Below are 15,544 nucleotides of genomic sequence, written 5' to 3'. Positions count from 1 at the left end.
TATCTCAAAATAATAAGAGCTATTTATGACAAACCCACAGCCAATATCATACTGAATGGTCAAAAGTGGAATCATTCTTTTTGAAAACTGGCACAAGACAGGGATGCTGTCTTACCACTCTTATTCAACATAGTGTTGGAAGTTCTGGCTAGGGCAATCAGGCAAGAGAAAGAAAGAAAGAGTATTCAGTTAGGAAAAGAAGTCAAATTGTCCCTGTTTGTGGATGACATGATTGTATATTTAGAAAACCGCATTGTCTCAGCCCAAAATCTCCTTAAGCTGATAAGCAACTTCAGCAAGGTCTCAGGATACAAAATTAATGTGCAAAAATCACAAGCATTCTTATACACCATGATGAGTTTTTCAGATGTGCATTATTACCTCCATTTTACACAAAGGGACCAAAAGTTAGAAAAGAAAATACTTTAGGGTTATCCAGGTCTTTACTGAGGATGCAGGATTCAAACCAGATTGATTTGCCTTCAGGTCTCATCCTCTCAATCATTTAGCTGTAAGGCACAATGGGAACACGATGCTGAGAACACAGTGAAACAAGAGGACAAAGATTACTTAGCCTCTCTCCTATTACCTAAAGAAAACACCCAATTAGTAGTAAATCTCCTTCTTCTACTTGGGGGTGCTATACTTGTGCCTGCCAAAGTGGGAACAGAGGTGAGGCTAGAAAATTGCTTGTAAGATTCTCTTGTTCTCTTTGATTGCCCTGTGTGAGGCAGTTCCTTCACTGACCTTGAATATAAATTTCCTTACATGCCACCACCTGGGAACACCCCTCTCCCTAAAAAAGAATTCACTCACCTCTGACTGACCAAACCCATCATGCTGACTGTATTAGAGGACTCAGCAGATGTTTGGATGGAGCCAGGAAACCCATAACATTTTCTAGGTGTTAAGTGGCAGAGCAGAACCAAACAAATTCGAAGGCTACCAGGAAAAGTGAAAGTAATAGGGGTTGTTTCTCTGCTGGGAGAAGAGAAATCTGAATTATGATTTCAAGAAGGACCACCTCCCCTCTCCCTAAAAAAGAATTTAAACCAGCTGACATCTGTCTGCACTGAGAATAAAGAGGAAACAAACAAATTTAGATTTTATCATAAGAAATTCAGTTAACAAAGAAGAATTTCCTAATAGTTATAGATGTTGAGTATTATAATAGTTTTCCAGAAGGAGCTATGAAATCAATTTTATCCACAAAAATTATTATTTTTGTTTTACATTTTAATATTTATTTTTAAAATTTTTTATTTTTATTTTTGGATACATAATAGTTGCCCATATTTATGGGGTACATGTGATATTTTGACACAGTCGTACAATGTACAGTGTTCAAATCTGAGTACTTGGGATATTCATCACTTCAACCATTGATCATTTCTTTGTTAGGAAGATTCCAATTTTACTCTTCTAGTTATTTTGAAATATACAATAATTTTTGTTAACTACAGTCACCCTATGGTGCTACTAAATAGTAGATATTCATTTTATCTAACTGTATTTTTGTGTTTGTTAACCAAACCCTCTGTATCTTCTCTCCCCACTACCACTCCCAACTTCTTGTCACCATCCTTCTACTCTATCTCCATGAGATTTAACTTTTAGCTCCCACAAATGAGTGAGAATATGCAATACTTGTTTTTGCATTCCTGGCTTATTTCAGTTAACATAATGTCCTCCAGTTCAATCCATGTTGTTGCAAATGACAGGTTTCACTTTTTAATGGCTGAATAATATTCCTATGTATGTGTGCTGAATAATATTTCTGTACAAACAAATGCACACACACACATGCACACTACATTTTCTCTATCCATTCATCCCAGTGAAATTATACTTCAAATATGAAGGAGAAATAAAGACTTTCCCAGAAATATTTTTTAAATGGGACATTCTCTTGTTTGTCCAAGATGTCCTAGGAGGCAAAGTAGTTGGTTGACAGGCAAATGACAGGGAATTATCTGTGACCTAAGAGTCCAGACCAGGAATGGATTCATCATCACAGGAGAATGAGAGAGACTACGTGGAATAACCCAGGAATTGAGAGTATCTAGAGTATAAGATGGCGGATTCTCCACAGTGAAACCATTTCTTTTTTAGTGAAAGTGTACAAACAAATATCTACATATTTTCTCTACATGAATGTTTCTCCTGGTGTAACTGATGTGTAAATATGCAAGAACGAACAATGTTGAATTAAGTTGTTTGACCAAGAAAGTATTTGAAGATGCAATAACAGGATTTGAACTAAGTGCTACATGATGTCTGAAATGTTACTTGAGCCACCAAATGGAGCTCAGATTGTTTCTTGAATATATCCTCAATATTTTAGGAGTGGAAAAAAAATCAATATAAAGCCTAGTTTTCAGTGCCTACTTTTTTTGCCATGATGGTAGTTCATAGAGGTGATTATGAAATGCAACACAATCTATTTCATGGCTCAATGAAACTTAGCCACCAAGTTACTATAAATCAATTTTTATGAATAAATTTCTGCTTTTCCAGTTGGATAATTATTGTCTGACTTTTCAAAATCATACATAGTTTAGAGAACTCAGAGTTGTAGCCATCTCTCCTGAGATCCCATTTTACCCCCATTTTCAGTGCCTACCTTAACTTTACCTAGTATAAACAATAATATCCACTTCTATTATTTTAAAGTACTTTCATGATTATTCAAATTATAGGGTTTCTTTGTAAGCTCCATGTGCTCTCCTTCATAAATATCCCATCAGTTCTGTTTAGAAGTTAGTTTTAGAGCATACCTGATGTAACCTACACTCTGCAAATACTGTTGTCACATAACTAAGATAAAATGAAGATTTTTCAGCATATTAAATTGTATATGTTATGGACTTTGTCAGACGCTGCTCTTCCCTTTCTCTCGTACTCTCTAGGTTTTAGGCAGGATCTAAACAGTGATAAAGTCTGTTATCAAATCTTCTACAATGCAGCAACATATAGCACATTACCATGTTGCAATCTTGTAAGGGTATGCCAGAGGCCTCAATAAAGATCTTTAGACAGAGTGTCATTCTGTAAATCATGAAGGTTCACTTCTGCTCCGTCCTCCCTACTTACTGACTCTAAAAATACCTTCTATGGATTCACATTCACTCCCATTCACCCTGAATGCCAATGCCTTGCTTGGCATTAAGTCCATTTTCCTTCTCACTTTTCTGAAGACGTGTTCTCTGATTATCTCTGCTCTCCCATCCTAAAATCTAGGATGACGGTATTTTTTATTTTTCATGTAGCATATATGTCTCAGTACCGCTGCTATATTTTGTGTGCTTGTGTCATGCCTTCACACCTATACTGTAAGTCCATGGAGGAAGCAGTACAAAATGGTGGTTATGAGCAAGAATTTTCAAGTTAAGATCCTAGATCCACCACCATGTCCCTTTGGGCAAGTTACTTAACTTCTTTGAGCTTCCACATTCTCACTTGTAAAAGAGGGGTTATAACTTCTATATGGAGTTATTATGATGAATACATGAAATACTTACGTGTTTATCCCAGTGCCAGACACATAGTAAATTTTCATCAAATTGAAGGGAGAGTCAGTGTCTAACATTTCTTGGCAACTCTTAAAGGGCAGCGCACAGGTAATTTTTCAGGTTAAGAGTTCAATAAAATATTTGCTAATCCAAAGAAAATATGCAGCTGTCTACCAGCCCTGAGTGTTTACAATTACATAGCCTTTTTATTTCTTAAGTGTTTTATTATAGGTCACCTTCTTATATATTCACAACTTTCTTTCAGTGCCACAGATACTAGACACAGAAAATTATCTAGATACATTCTTCAAACCAGCAAAGGCAGGAAGAGGCCTGAGTGGCAGAATGGGGTTGGGGGAAGGCAGAGGGTGGGCCTGTGGCTAAGAGTATTATCTTCGACTTGACATTGCTTGCTCATGACCTGGTAGATAGCCAAAGAGCACATGTCTCCTAGTTTCTTTCCATTTATGGAGAATCTGCTTATATTTTAAGACTCAGAACAAGTGACACTTCTTTAGACAGTTTTCCTGATTCTTAACCCATAGCACCTCTATTAGATACTTGTAGTTGTCCTTGTCATGTCATTAGTTATGTTTTTAGTAAATGAAAGTAATAGAATGTTAAGCTCAATGGGAGGTGGTTTCCTTTTCAGTTTGTACGCTCTTTGCATCTAACACTGTTACCAATATGATGAGTATAACAAGGTTGTTTTGAGAATCAAATAAGATAATGTGTACAAATACAATTTTTAAAGTATAAAGATTGACAAAAGGACAAGTTCTTTCTACATTAGTGTTGCACTCATGGAAATTTATATGTAAGTTTGAAGCCTTTTATGTATCATGAGCAAAATGGGGAGTTTAAACATAGTCTAATGCATAATACTCAGCTCTCTATCAATATGTATAGTTAAGAATTGCTGTTCAGATGAGAACATATGGACATATGCTGGGGAACAGCACACACTAGGGCCTGTCATGGGAAGCGGTGCAGGGAGGGAGAGCATCTGGAAGAACAGATAATGGATGCTGGGCTTAATCCCAAGGTGATGGGTTGATCTGTGCAGCAAACCACCAAGGAAGGCGTTTACCTATGTAACAAACCTGCCTATCCTGCACACGCAGCCCTGAACTTAAAAGTTGAACAACAACAACAAAAAGAATTGTTGTTCAAACAAGAACATATAAATAAAGAAATTGGGACAAACATTTCATGAAGCCAGTTAACTCGTCCAGACATTTTAGATTATAAAAAATACATGTTTAATTGCTTTTTGCTACTAAGAGAAATAAGAGTGCTACTAAGAGTCACAACAGGGCTGTTCCAGTTCTCATATCAATAAGCTTCGTGCCCATTGGTGAGATATTTCACCTCTCTGTGCCTCAGTTTCCTTGTCTGTAAGCTGATCTGTTTTTCTGAATATGCCTAAGGGTCTTTATTAGGTTTAAAACACAAGGATTTTCTTAATCGAATGCAAAGAGCATTCTTGTTCATTTAACCTGCATGTGTTTTGAAAAAGGAGCAAAATCATCTTTTATTGAAGTCCAAGGGTGGGCACCCTGCAGTAAACTCACTCTCCTTATAACACAATCTTCTGACAGGCTGACAGTGACTTGTGCTGAGAGAGTCTGCTAGTGATGCCTATTTACCTTGCAGATTCCTGAACCTGCATTTATTGTGAGAAAGTAGCATCTGACTTCCTTCCTCATGCCCTCTTGTGCAGATGAATAAGGCATTCGCTGGCCTGATGTGTGTGGTTTTCTTCCTTGTCATCAGTCAATGCGTGTCTTTTGAGTCATGACACGTTTCCACAGTCTTTGGAGCTAAGGATTTTGTAATGTGTTAATACTTCTTTTGGGCTTCACTGGGCTGAATTAGGTCACTGAAGGTGGTTGAATTAAGAGAAAAATGCATTAATTTGATCATTTAATCTTATAAAACAGGAAATAATAAAGCTTCTTTTAAAAAATACAGAGGCCGGGCGCGGTGGCTCAAGCCTGTAATCCCAGCACTTTGGGAGGCCGAGACGGGTGGATCACGAGGTCAGGAGATCGAGACCATCCTGGCTAACACGGTGAAACCCCATCTCTACTAAAAAATACAAAAAGCTAGCCGGGCGAGGTGGCGGGCGCTTGTAGTCCCAGCTACTCGGGAGGCTGAGGCAGGAGAATGGCATAAACCCGGGAGGCGGAGCTTGCAGTGAGCTGAGATCCGGCCACTGCACTCCAGCCCGGGCGACAGAGCGAGACTCCGTCTCAAAAAAAAAAAAAAATTAAATAAAAAATACAGAAACATCTTATTAAGATTTAATTACAATGCTCGTGAAACTTTTACAGATGTTGACATTTAAGTCCCAAGTCTTTTCTGACTACTGTCATATTTTACAATTATTTCCTTAAATAATTGCTGCATTTACCTGATATTTATCTTTAAAAAATTTGAAAACTACTGCCAAATTGTGTACCAAAAGTTAGAACTACTTTGACCAACAGTGTATATACTTATACCTTGTCAACACTGAATCTTATTAATCTTTGAACTTCTAGCATTCTAATAGGTGAAAAAAGAATGTTTCATTTTAAAGGTACTCTGTTGATAACAAATACAGTTCAGTGATTTGTTTCATATGCCTGTTACCCACTTTTACTTATTTTGTTTAAATTGCTTTTGTTTATAACTTTTGCCCATTTTTCTATTGGGCTGATACAACAAATGCACCTTTGCTGTGCATTTAAGCATCTAGAACTATCATGAGTACATCATTGAAAAACCCATAAGAATATTTTCTCATGGAGATTACATTCTAGGGAAAAAAGAAAAATAAACAAAAAGATCAGCAATATGTACAGTCAGGCACCATATAATGGCATTTTGGGAAACAATGGGCCACCCATATATGATAGTGGTCCCATAGATTATAATATGGTACTTCTATTGTACTTTCTCTATGTTTAGACACACAAATACTTGCCATTGTGTTACAGTTGCCTACAGTATTCAGTACAGTATCATGCTGTTCAGGTTTGTAGCCTGGGAACAATAGGCTATTCGATATACCATAGGTGTATAGTAGCTTATGCCATCTATGTTTATGGAGGCACACTATAATGTTTGTACAATGACAAAATCGCCTAACAACACATTTCTCAGAACATATCCCTGTGGTAAAGTGACACATGACTATATTGAGATAAAAGCATGGGGAATGCCCAGGATTTACTTAGAGGTTGCTTTAAGCTAACTGATCAAGAAAGGCTTTTCAAAGGAGGTGATATTTCTTTCATGATATTACTGATAAGATCACTCAGTAGAAGAGCATCTTTTCAGGTGATGGAAATAGCATGCATGAGCTTGGGGTATTCTGCCAACAGAAAAGGACAAAAGGTTCCTGGGATGAACCTTCCAATTTCTCCAGCCTCATCTCTTCCCACTTTCCCTCCGTCACCTTCTCCAGCCTTATGGAGAACCCCATGCACAGCCTGGTAGTCCAGGGGAAGGAGTTTCCATTTTATTCCAAGCATGTTGGGATGCAAATGGAGCTTTTTGTAAAGGAGTGACAAAATCGGATTTATACCTTAACAGATTATTGTGGTTGCTAGGTGTGAAATCAATCACTGAGAACAAGAATGGATGCAGGGAGGCCAATCAGAAGCCTACAGCACTTGTCTAGGTAAGAGCTGATATTTACTTGGTGTAGAGGATACTATACTTGGCCCACCCAGATTTCCTTTACCTGATGTGTGTGCCAGTCTCCTAGTGACCATGAAAGTAGGCTTCTATCGGCCAGGCACTGTGGCTCATGCCTGTAATCTCAGCACTTTGAGGGGCTGAGGCATGTTGATCACCTGAGGTCAGGAGTTCAAGACCAGCCTGACCAATGTGGTGAAACCCTGTCTCTACTAAAAATACGAAAATTAACCAGGCGCAGTGGCACATGCCTGTAGTCCGTACTGCTCAGGAGGCTGAGACAGGAGAACTGCTTGAACCCAGGGGGCAGAGGTTGCAGTGAGCTGAGATCATGCCACTGCATATCAGACTGAACAACAGAGTGAGAAAAATGAAATAAAATAAATAAATAAATAAATAAATAAATAAATAAGAAAGTAGGCTTCTATCAGTCCCAGTTGCCTGCTTCCTAGGAGGTGGTACCTGGTCTTCCTTCTTGTGGACTTTAGCCAATGATTGACCAACAAGGGGATCCCTTGCCTGGAGGTGGGGTTAACTCTCTGGTATAATGTCCTTTAGCACTTTATTGTGTTGTCAGCCTGAAGCTATTCTTTAGCTTAAATGATGTTTCTGCTTAGCTGCCTCCTACTGTTCCTCCCTGCTTCTCTTTGCCTTCTCTTCCTCAATAAATTACTTGAATAAGAATCTTCATATTAGGCTCTGTGTTTGAATAACCTAACCTAAGACATAGTTTACAATGGCAGAGGCTGAAATAGAGGAAAGAGAAAGGATTAGGAATGTTCTAGAGATAAGGGCTACAGGAATGGTTCTGGAATGTGAGAAAAAGACAGAAATAAAAGTAGTTCTCAAATTTTGTTATTGCACAACTTGGTGGGTAATGGCATCATGTACTAATAGATGTCTGGAAGAAGTAGATTTGCAAGGTAGAGAAGGAAATAATTTTATTTCAGATATGTTAAAGTGTCTATAAATGGATACCATTGGGTAAGCAATTAAATAAACCAATCTTTTGATCCCAGGGGCAGTTCAGTCTGAAGATCAATATTTGGGATTCAACAGTGGCATTCAAATATCATTTGAATGCATGCGACAGAGTGGAAGTACTTATGATGAGAGTATAGATGAAAAAGACAAAATTTCTCAGGATTGAATCCTGGTATGACAATTGGAGCAGAGAAGGAAAATCCAACAAACATGCTGAGGAGTGACCAGCAAAGTGAGGAAAACAGGAGAAGGTTGCATCACAGAAATAAAGAGAATAAAATGTTTCCAGGAGGGTCCGGCCAACTGTTGAATGCAACTGGGTGGTTGATGAAGATGAAGACAACAGATCACAAGATATGGAAACAGGGAGATTATTGCTGATCTTGACAAGAGAAGTTTTTGATAACAGAAGATTCTGAGGTGATGGGTATGCCTATGTCCAAACTCATCAAGAGGTATACATTAAACGTGTACAGCTTTTCTATATCAATTAGATGTCAACTAAGAAAAAGAGAAAAAAATGCTAAAAAGGAAAGAATGGAAGAAGCAAATACATTGACCTAAGCAACTATTGTTACTGTAAACAAGAGCAATGAATTAGTAACTCAAGAGGGACAATGAGGTCAGGGGTATTTTTCTTTTTGATTGACACTGATAGGAGGGATAAACTGATTATCCAAGAGAGAGAACAATTGTAGGAGAAACTCCTTGAATAGACAAAAAGTGATGGGATCTAGAGCCCGTGAGCAGGGGTTGGCTCTAACCTAGAGTAGACACACTTCAAATTTACAACAGAAAGTTTGATAGATAATATACACGCCAGTGAAGAAATGTTTATAGATGTTGTAGTGGGAGGCAAAAGTAGTTTTTGATAGATTGTTTCTATGTTCTTATTGAAATATGAAATGATGACCAAGTTGAAATGGGGAGTGGGAATGGTTTTGGTGGTTTGGAAATTTGGAGAGAGAAGAGTATGGATGAAATAATTAATGAAATATTTAATATTTAATAATTAATGAAATAATTTGTTATGTAAGAAAATTTACTTACAGGGGTGATATAGTATAATTTCCTTGTGCTATTGAATATCCCTTTTGGTATGTGCGCTCACGAATTTTAAATAAAACCATTCAGCAAGGTCATGAGTCTTTTTTAGTCATATTTAGGTGCTCAGGTGTAGACATGGAATAGGCAGATGGCTGCGTTTAACTAGCATTAATGTCAGGAAAACACAAACGAGTTAAGGAATTTGCAAGAAGCAATTAAGAGGTAGACTATGAAATCTAAGCTGGGCTAAGAAGAAAACGAGAGGGAGGATGGAAAGAAAAAATAGGAAGGTTAATGGATTTGAAATTTTGATGAGGTTGAAGAAGTGCTGTGGAAGGGGTAGTAGAATATATGAGTTTGTATGATAACATGAGGTAGCAGACATGGATGCTTGACATCCACATTCAGAGATATTAGAAACATCTGTGATAACAAGGTCAAAAGTGTGACCCTGGACCTGTGTTAGTTACAGGAACCATCAGTGGAAGGGGAGTGTTTGAGAAACTGTGAGGACATGGTATCAGATCTATCATCCACATGCATATGAAAATCCCCAAACTTTGGGACAGGAATAGAGACACAGAGGCTCATAAAATGGGAGCTAAAGTATCAGTGGAATAGAGAGACAGGGAACTTGTAAAGTGTGATATTTATCTCATTGGTTTCTATGAGTTTTCAGTTTTTTAAAGTGTATTTTATTGTAAGAATGCTATAAAACAAAAATCATAATATAAGACACAAACCTCTCATAATCCCATCACTTTGTCAGAGGATGGTGAATTCTGACGAGGCCCTATAACTAGCTGTTTCTGGTCTGCTGATCTCTGGCCTGGCCAGATGTTCCATTTATTTTGCTTACTCATTCTTTGTGGAAATGTTGCAGGGCTTTATGTCACCAAGAGTGGCTGCTTGTTAACCTGGCAGCCAGCTGAAGCAAGTCCTCAAATGAAGAGGCCTTCTCTTTGTGTTTCTTTGACCTCCCTAGTCCAATGCACTGATCTTTCCTACGTGGTTAAAATCTGGGACAAGAACTATTAACAATGATTGTAAAGTAGGGCAGCAATCCTTCATTTTATAAAACATGTCTCATTATAGGTTCCCTAGCTCAGCTTGTCTCTCATTATTTCCACAGAGTTGATTGTCTGGTTACATTTGATTACTGTCTTTAATCCATCCAGATCTTCCTTCAGTCTCAGTCATATTTACAAATTATTTGGCATTCCTATGACTAACAACTTGTTATTCCATTTTGTAAGTAGTGTTGTTGCCACAGTTGTCTTGAACATCTGCTGATTGTTTCCGGACAGGGAATTACGGAGAGAGCGGAATGGACGCCTTCAAAGAGTTGGCTGCCCAGGAAGGCCTCTGCATTGCCCATTCTGACAAAATCTACAGCAATGCTGGGGAGAAGAGCTTTGATCGACTCTTGCGCAAACTCCGAGAGAGGCTTCCCAAGGCCAGAGTGGTGGTCTGCTTCTGCGAAGGCATGACAGTGCGAGGACTCCTGAGCGCCATGAGGCGCCTTGGTGTGGTGGGCGAGTTCTCACTCATTGGAAGGTAAGTCTCTCTCTCTTTCTCTCTCTCTCTCTCTCTCTCTCTCTCACACACACACACACACACACGCGCGTGCACACACACATACACTTTGAAACACATATGCTTACTTTCACAAAACTAGACTTGCTAACTCCAAAGTGGGAGAGACGTGCAGTGCTGAGCTGAACATTAGTTCTGGATCTCACTGATAATGTGAATACTGGCATCTTCCTGCTAGACAACAGAAGAACAAGGCTCAGGAAGGAGGACTGGTTAAGCCCAGAAGTTTGAGGTTACTGTGAGCTATGATTGGTGCCACTGCATTGTAGCCTTTTTTGTTTAAAAAAAAAAAAATAAAGGAAAGAAAGAAAAACAAGAGCAGAGCAGCATATAACAAGATATTGAGACTTTTTCAAAAAAAAAAAGATGGAAAGTTTTTTGGCAGAATATGTCTTGATCTAGAGAATTATTCATTTCACTTGCTTTCTCCACACCCAAGCTGATGCTTATGTCTTTCTACCTCCTAAACATGAGCATCTTAGTGAGATATCAGTGGCTAAAGAACAGCAGTGAAAATGGAAAATATGTATTAAGATTTGAAATTTACAGAGTTGGCTAAAGACAAGTGAAGATATGCAACGGAACTATGGAATTTTATAATATATCTTGTCCCATTTATGAGATAGCTAATTTTGATGCTTTCTGCATGTGATTTCTGGAATTGCTGGTGGTGGGTCCCAAAATTTCTGTTCTCTTTCTAAATAATGTGTACTGGTTTGGTAATAGATGGTAATCATCACTGGATTTTTCATAGGGCTTTTGACCTAACAGATATGTTGTTTAATTTGCCAGCTTCTAATATTGCATAAAGAAACTGCTCAATTTTCCCCAGGAACCTACTGAGTTTACCTGATCTTTACTGATCTTCAACCCTATCACACTTATCTTCCAAATCTCTTTATCTCTTCCCATCTCTTCTTCTGGGTACACTATAATCATATCATACCCATTAAAGAGCCTCAACCACTGATCTTCTGCTCTTGGAAGTTGGGTAGTACTGGTGTGGACATGCTCACTGGACCTTTCCCTTCTGTACTTGTGTTTATAATAATGATTGCAATTCTAGTAAGACTAACTTTGCCATCACCTGGAATTAGAGGTATAAGACACTTCAGGGACTTTTTAAAAGAAAGTAGGATAGAGGGAGGCTGAGATGGGTGTATCATGAGGTCAGGAGATCGAGACCATCCTGGCTAACACGGTGAAACCTCGTCTCTACTAAAATACAAAAAAAATTAGCCAGGCATGGTGGGGGGCACCTGTAATCCCAGCTACTTGGGAGGCTGAGGCAGGAGAATGGCGTGAACCCGGGAGGTGGAGTTTGCAGTGAGCAGAGACCACGCCACTGAACTCCAGCCTGGGCGACAGAGTGAGACTCCATCTCAAAAAAAAAAAAAAGAAAGTAGCATAGAAATACAAATAAATGAATAAAGAAACAAAGAGATACTCTCCAAGCATGAGGAGGTGTGGAACCAAGGTCAAATTGTAATTCATGATTAAGATAATTATTAAACATGAGCAAAATTGGCACACTGGCACACAGAGTCAACTTGGCTTCTTCAACATGGTGCAGTTTTTGGAAGCCAATAAAATGTTCATAAGAAAGCTGGTCTTCTAAGGAGTATTTATATAAGAAATGTTATTTCCTTTAGGAGTGAAAAGAAGGTGAACAGTATTTTTGAAGTGTTACATGGAGTAATATTCTTAATAAATGCACCAGGACAAAGGATGTACAGACATTCAGGCCTTTCCATTGCTTCTGTAACATGACTGCTTTTAGGAAGGTTGCTTGTTTTTAAAAAATTCTCATATTGATAATTTACAAAACAACAATAGTCTGTTTTGCAGAATTTATTCTTTTTATAATATCCTCAAAAATGGCTATCTACCTGGGTTCTGGAGATATTGAACAGATGTGGCAAACCTGTGAACTTCAGGGCATATAGACTACCTAATTATGAAACATAATTACACAAAATTGTGCAATGTGTAATTGGAGTGTGAAAAATATATTCTGTCACCATTATGAGCTGGGCAAGAATGATAATGGCAACTTAAGTCTTTCTAGCTCTTTGTTTTTTACCTCCTAATAATGCAGTTGAACTCATACAAGTATTTCTGAGAGTCTCACATGTGTTTGTTTATGTACTTGTCTGTGAAGAGGTCAGCTACACGTGATGTCTACCTCTTTTATTCTTCTTAAATGCCCCACCTCTGCTGGATTCCACTGACATATCTGAGGGAGCTATTGTTGCAATGAACACCTGAACTTCTGAGGACACTGCTTCCTGTGCTAATAGTTATGGTCGCTGATGCGTGGAATCCTTGAGATGACAAAGCTCTACCATACTCCTTGCCAAGTAAAGGAAAGTGTCTCTGCTCTTCTGGGCTACTTTCCATGAGTGGCTCTCAAAATGGTGTTGGCTTTTAATCCCGCACCTTAGAGAATTTTGATGAAAGCAGCCTTTAAAATTTTTTTTGTTCACAGTTTTCTCTCCCTTCCCTGACATCCAGATATGAGTTTATAAGGAGCTGAGCTGGGGACAGAGCCAAGTAGTGAGACGATATCATCCTTAGAGTTAGTCTTCCCTTCAGGTGGCTGATTCTCTCTTTTCATTGGGAATGGATTCTATCCTAAATGGTGCTCTGTCACTCATGTCAATGGACATGTGGTGGGCTTGGTTCCCTCATTTCAGCAGATGTGTCCAGAATGGCTACAGTTTAACCTCAAGCTGCAACTTCTAGCTATATTAGTAATGCTGTCAAATATATCTCCCTCCCTTTCTAAGAGATTTTTATGTACCAAATGTTGAACTTTATTGAGATCAGAAGCCGTTGTTTGGTTTATTTCGTAACACATGGTATGATTCTGGCTACTGCCAGAGTCACAAGAGGACATTGTGTAGGTGTCATGAACTTCTTTTCATACAAGTGAAGATAGTAAATCATGGTGTAGACAGCAGCAGGAGAGATTTGGTTAAAAAAATGAGAACTTTTTTAGTGAAGATTTACATGCCCTTGTCTCCATGTCTATTGTTTTCTCTCACACTTCACATGCAATGTGTCTAGAACTCTTCTTGGCAGTACCATCAAAACATATTCAGATGTGGACAACTTGTCACCACTTCCTCTGCTATCATCCTGGCCCAAGCCACCATCATCTTTCACTTGGCTTATCGTGATAACCTCAACATTGGACCTCTTGGCCATCTAGTTTCAACATATAAGGCAAAGTGATGTTCTAAAAAATTAAGTCAAGTAATGTCACTCATTACCTTACATGCCTAATGCCTTAAAATGATCCCCTATTTCTTTCATAACAAAGTCATTACAAAGGCCTTCAAAGCTCCATATTTGATCACTTGGAATGAGTTGCTTAGAATGGAATAATGAACTCTACTAATAGAAAAATAGACTTCTAAAAAAGGAAGCTCTCATAGAGAATAAAAATATCATATATTTAATAAATGTGGGGTAATGAAAAAACCAAACAAAACAAAACATGGGCTAAGAGCTCTAGTTATGACATGGAGCAATTATGTGATCTTATTTACTTAGTAGCTTTTTGTCTTGTAGCCTATTTTTCTCTATAAAAATAAAATATTTGGCTCCAGATCATCTTTAAACATTTTTCCAGTACTAGAATTTATAATATATTAAGAAAATATGGCTAATCTAAGATCAATAAGGACGTATTTATAGATTTGTCTAACATTGTTCATGAATTGGGTCTGATCAATTTTCTCACCAGCCATTTTGTTAAAACCAGAATTCATAGAATAAGCTGGTCAGTATTAGGATAAATCTGTGGTTATGGAATATAGCCAGCAGACCCAGGGGAGAATCAAACTTTGACTTTGAACAAATTGGCATAGTATTCTCACCAAGCAAATTAACTAATCACAATCAAGTGAATCATCATGCAAAAGAATCATTTCTTCTTGGCTCTATGAAAGCTTTATTTAAGATGCTTCTCAGAATTATGTACACTATATTTATAATAATAATTTTAATAATGATTGTGATGCTGATGATGCACTTGCATCTGATAATAACTGTTTAGGACTTACTATATATAAGCACTGTTCTGAGAACTTTGCACATAACCCAGTTAGTTATCACAACAATGTGATAAGATAGGTAGTAATATTATTCCCCTCTCAATTTATAGAATACAGTAACTTGTCAAAAAGTGCTGCAGTGCCAGTGCTGGGGTTTGAACTTAGGGACTGCAACATCAGAATCTCTGCTATTAATTAGTAAGTTTGTAGGGTAATGGAAAAACAAAACAAAACATGAGATAAGAATTCTAGCTTTACCATGATTATTTTGTTTAAGAGATATTGGCATTAATCTTAGTTTCCTTTTAACTTGCCCTCTCTTTCAGAGATTTATTTCATTGTTTAGAGTCACCTTCTTTGGGAAAATCAGCTAAAGTATCTCCCATGAGAAAATTATTTTACATTTCTAGTTATTCTTTATTTCTTTGCATTCTTTTATTTTGTGCTTAGTTTTAAGTATTTGCTATGATGATTCATTAAAGAATAATTCATTTAACTTCTTTTCCAGCTCATTTTTTTATCTTTTTTTATTTTACTTTTACTTTTACTTTTACTTTTTATTTTTATTATACTTTAAGTTCTAGGGTACATGTGCATAACGTGCAGGTTTGTTACATATGTATACTTGTGCCATGTTGGTGTGCGGCACACATCAAC

The 15,544-nt window shown here is 37.7% G+C and overlaps 1 protein-coding gene across 2 annotated transcripts in view; it reads left to right on the top strand.

The window, feature by feature from the left end:
• Positions 1–15,544, top strand: part of GRM1 (glutamate receptor, metabotropic 1) — a 485,478-nt gene that overhangs the window by 153,382 nt on the left and 316,552 nt on the right. For both annotated transcript variants that reach the window (XM_011959442.1, XM_011959443.1), the window contains exon 3: positions 10,538–10,787. In XM_011959442.1, coding sequence (XP_011814832.1) covers positions 10,538–10,787 — 250 coding nt within the window. The remainder of the gene's footprint in view (positions 1–10,537; positions 10,788–15,544) is intronic.

The sequence above is a fragment of the Colobus angolensis genome, unplaced genomic scaffold (assembly GCF_000951035.1).
Source record: "Colobus angolensis palliatus isolate OR3802 unplaced genomic scaffold, Cang.pa_1.0 Scaffold493, whole genome shotgun sequence".
NCBI lineage: Eukaryota > Metazoa > Chordata > Mammalia > Primates > Cercopithecidae > Colobus > Colobus angolensis.
This window is presented reverse-complemented; position numbering and strand designations above follow the sequence as displayed.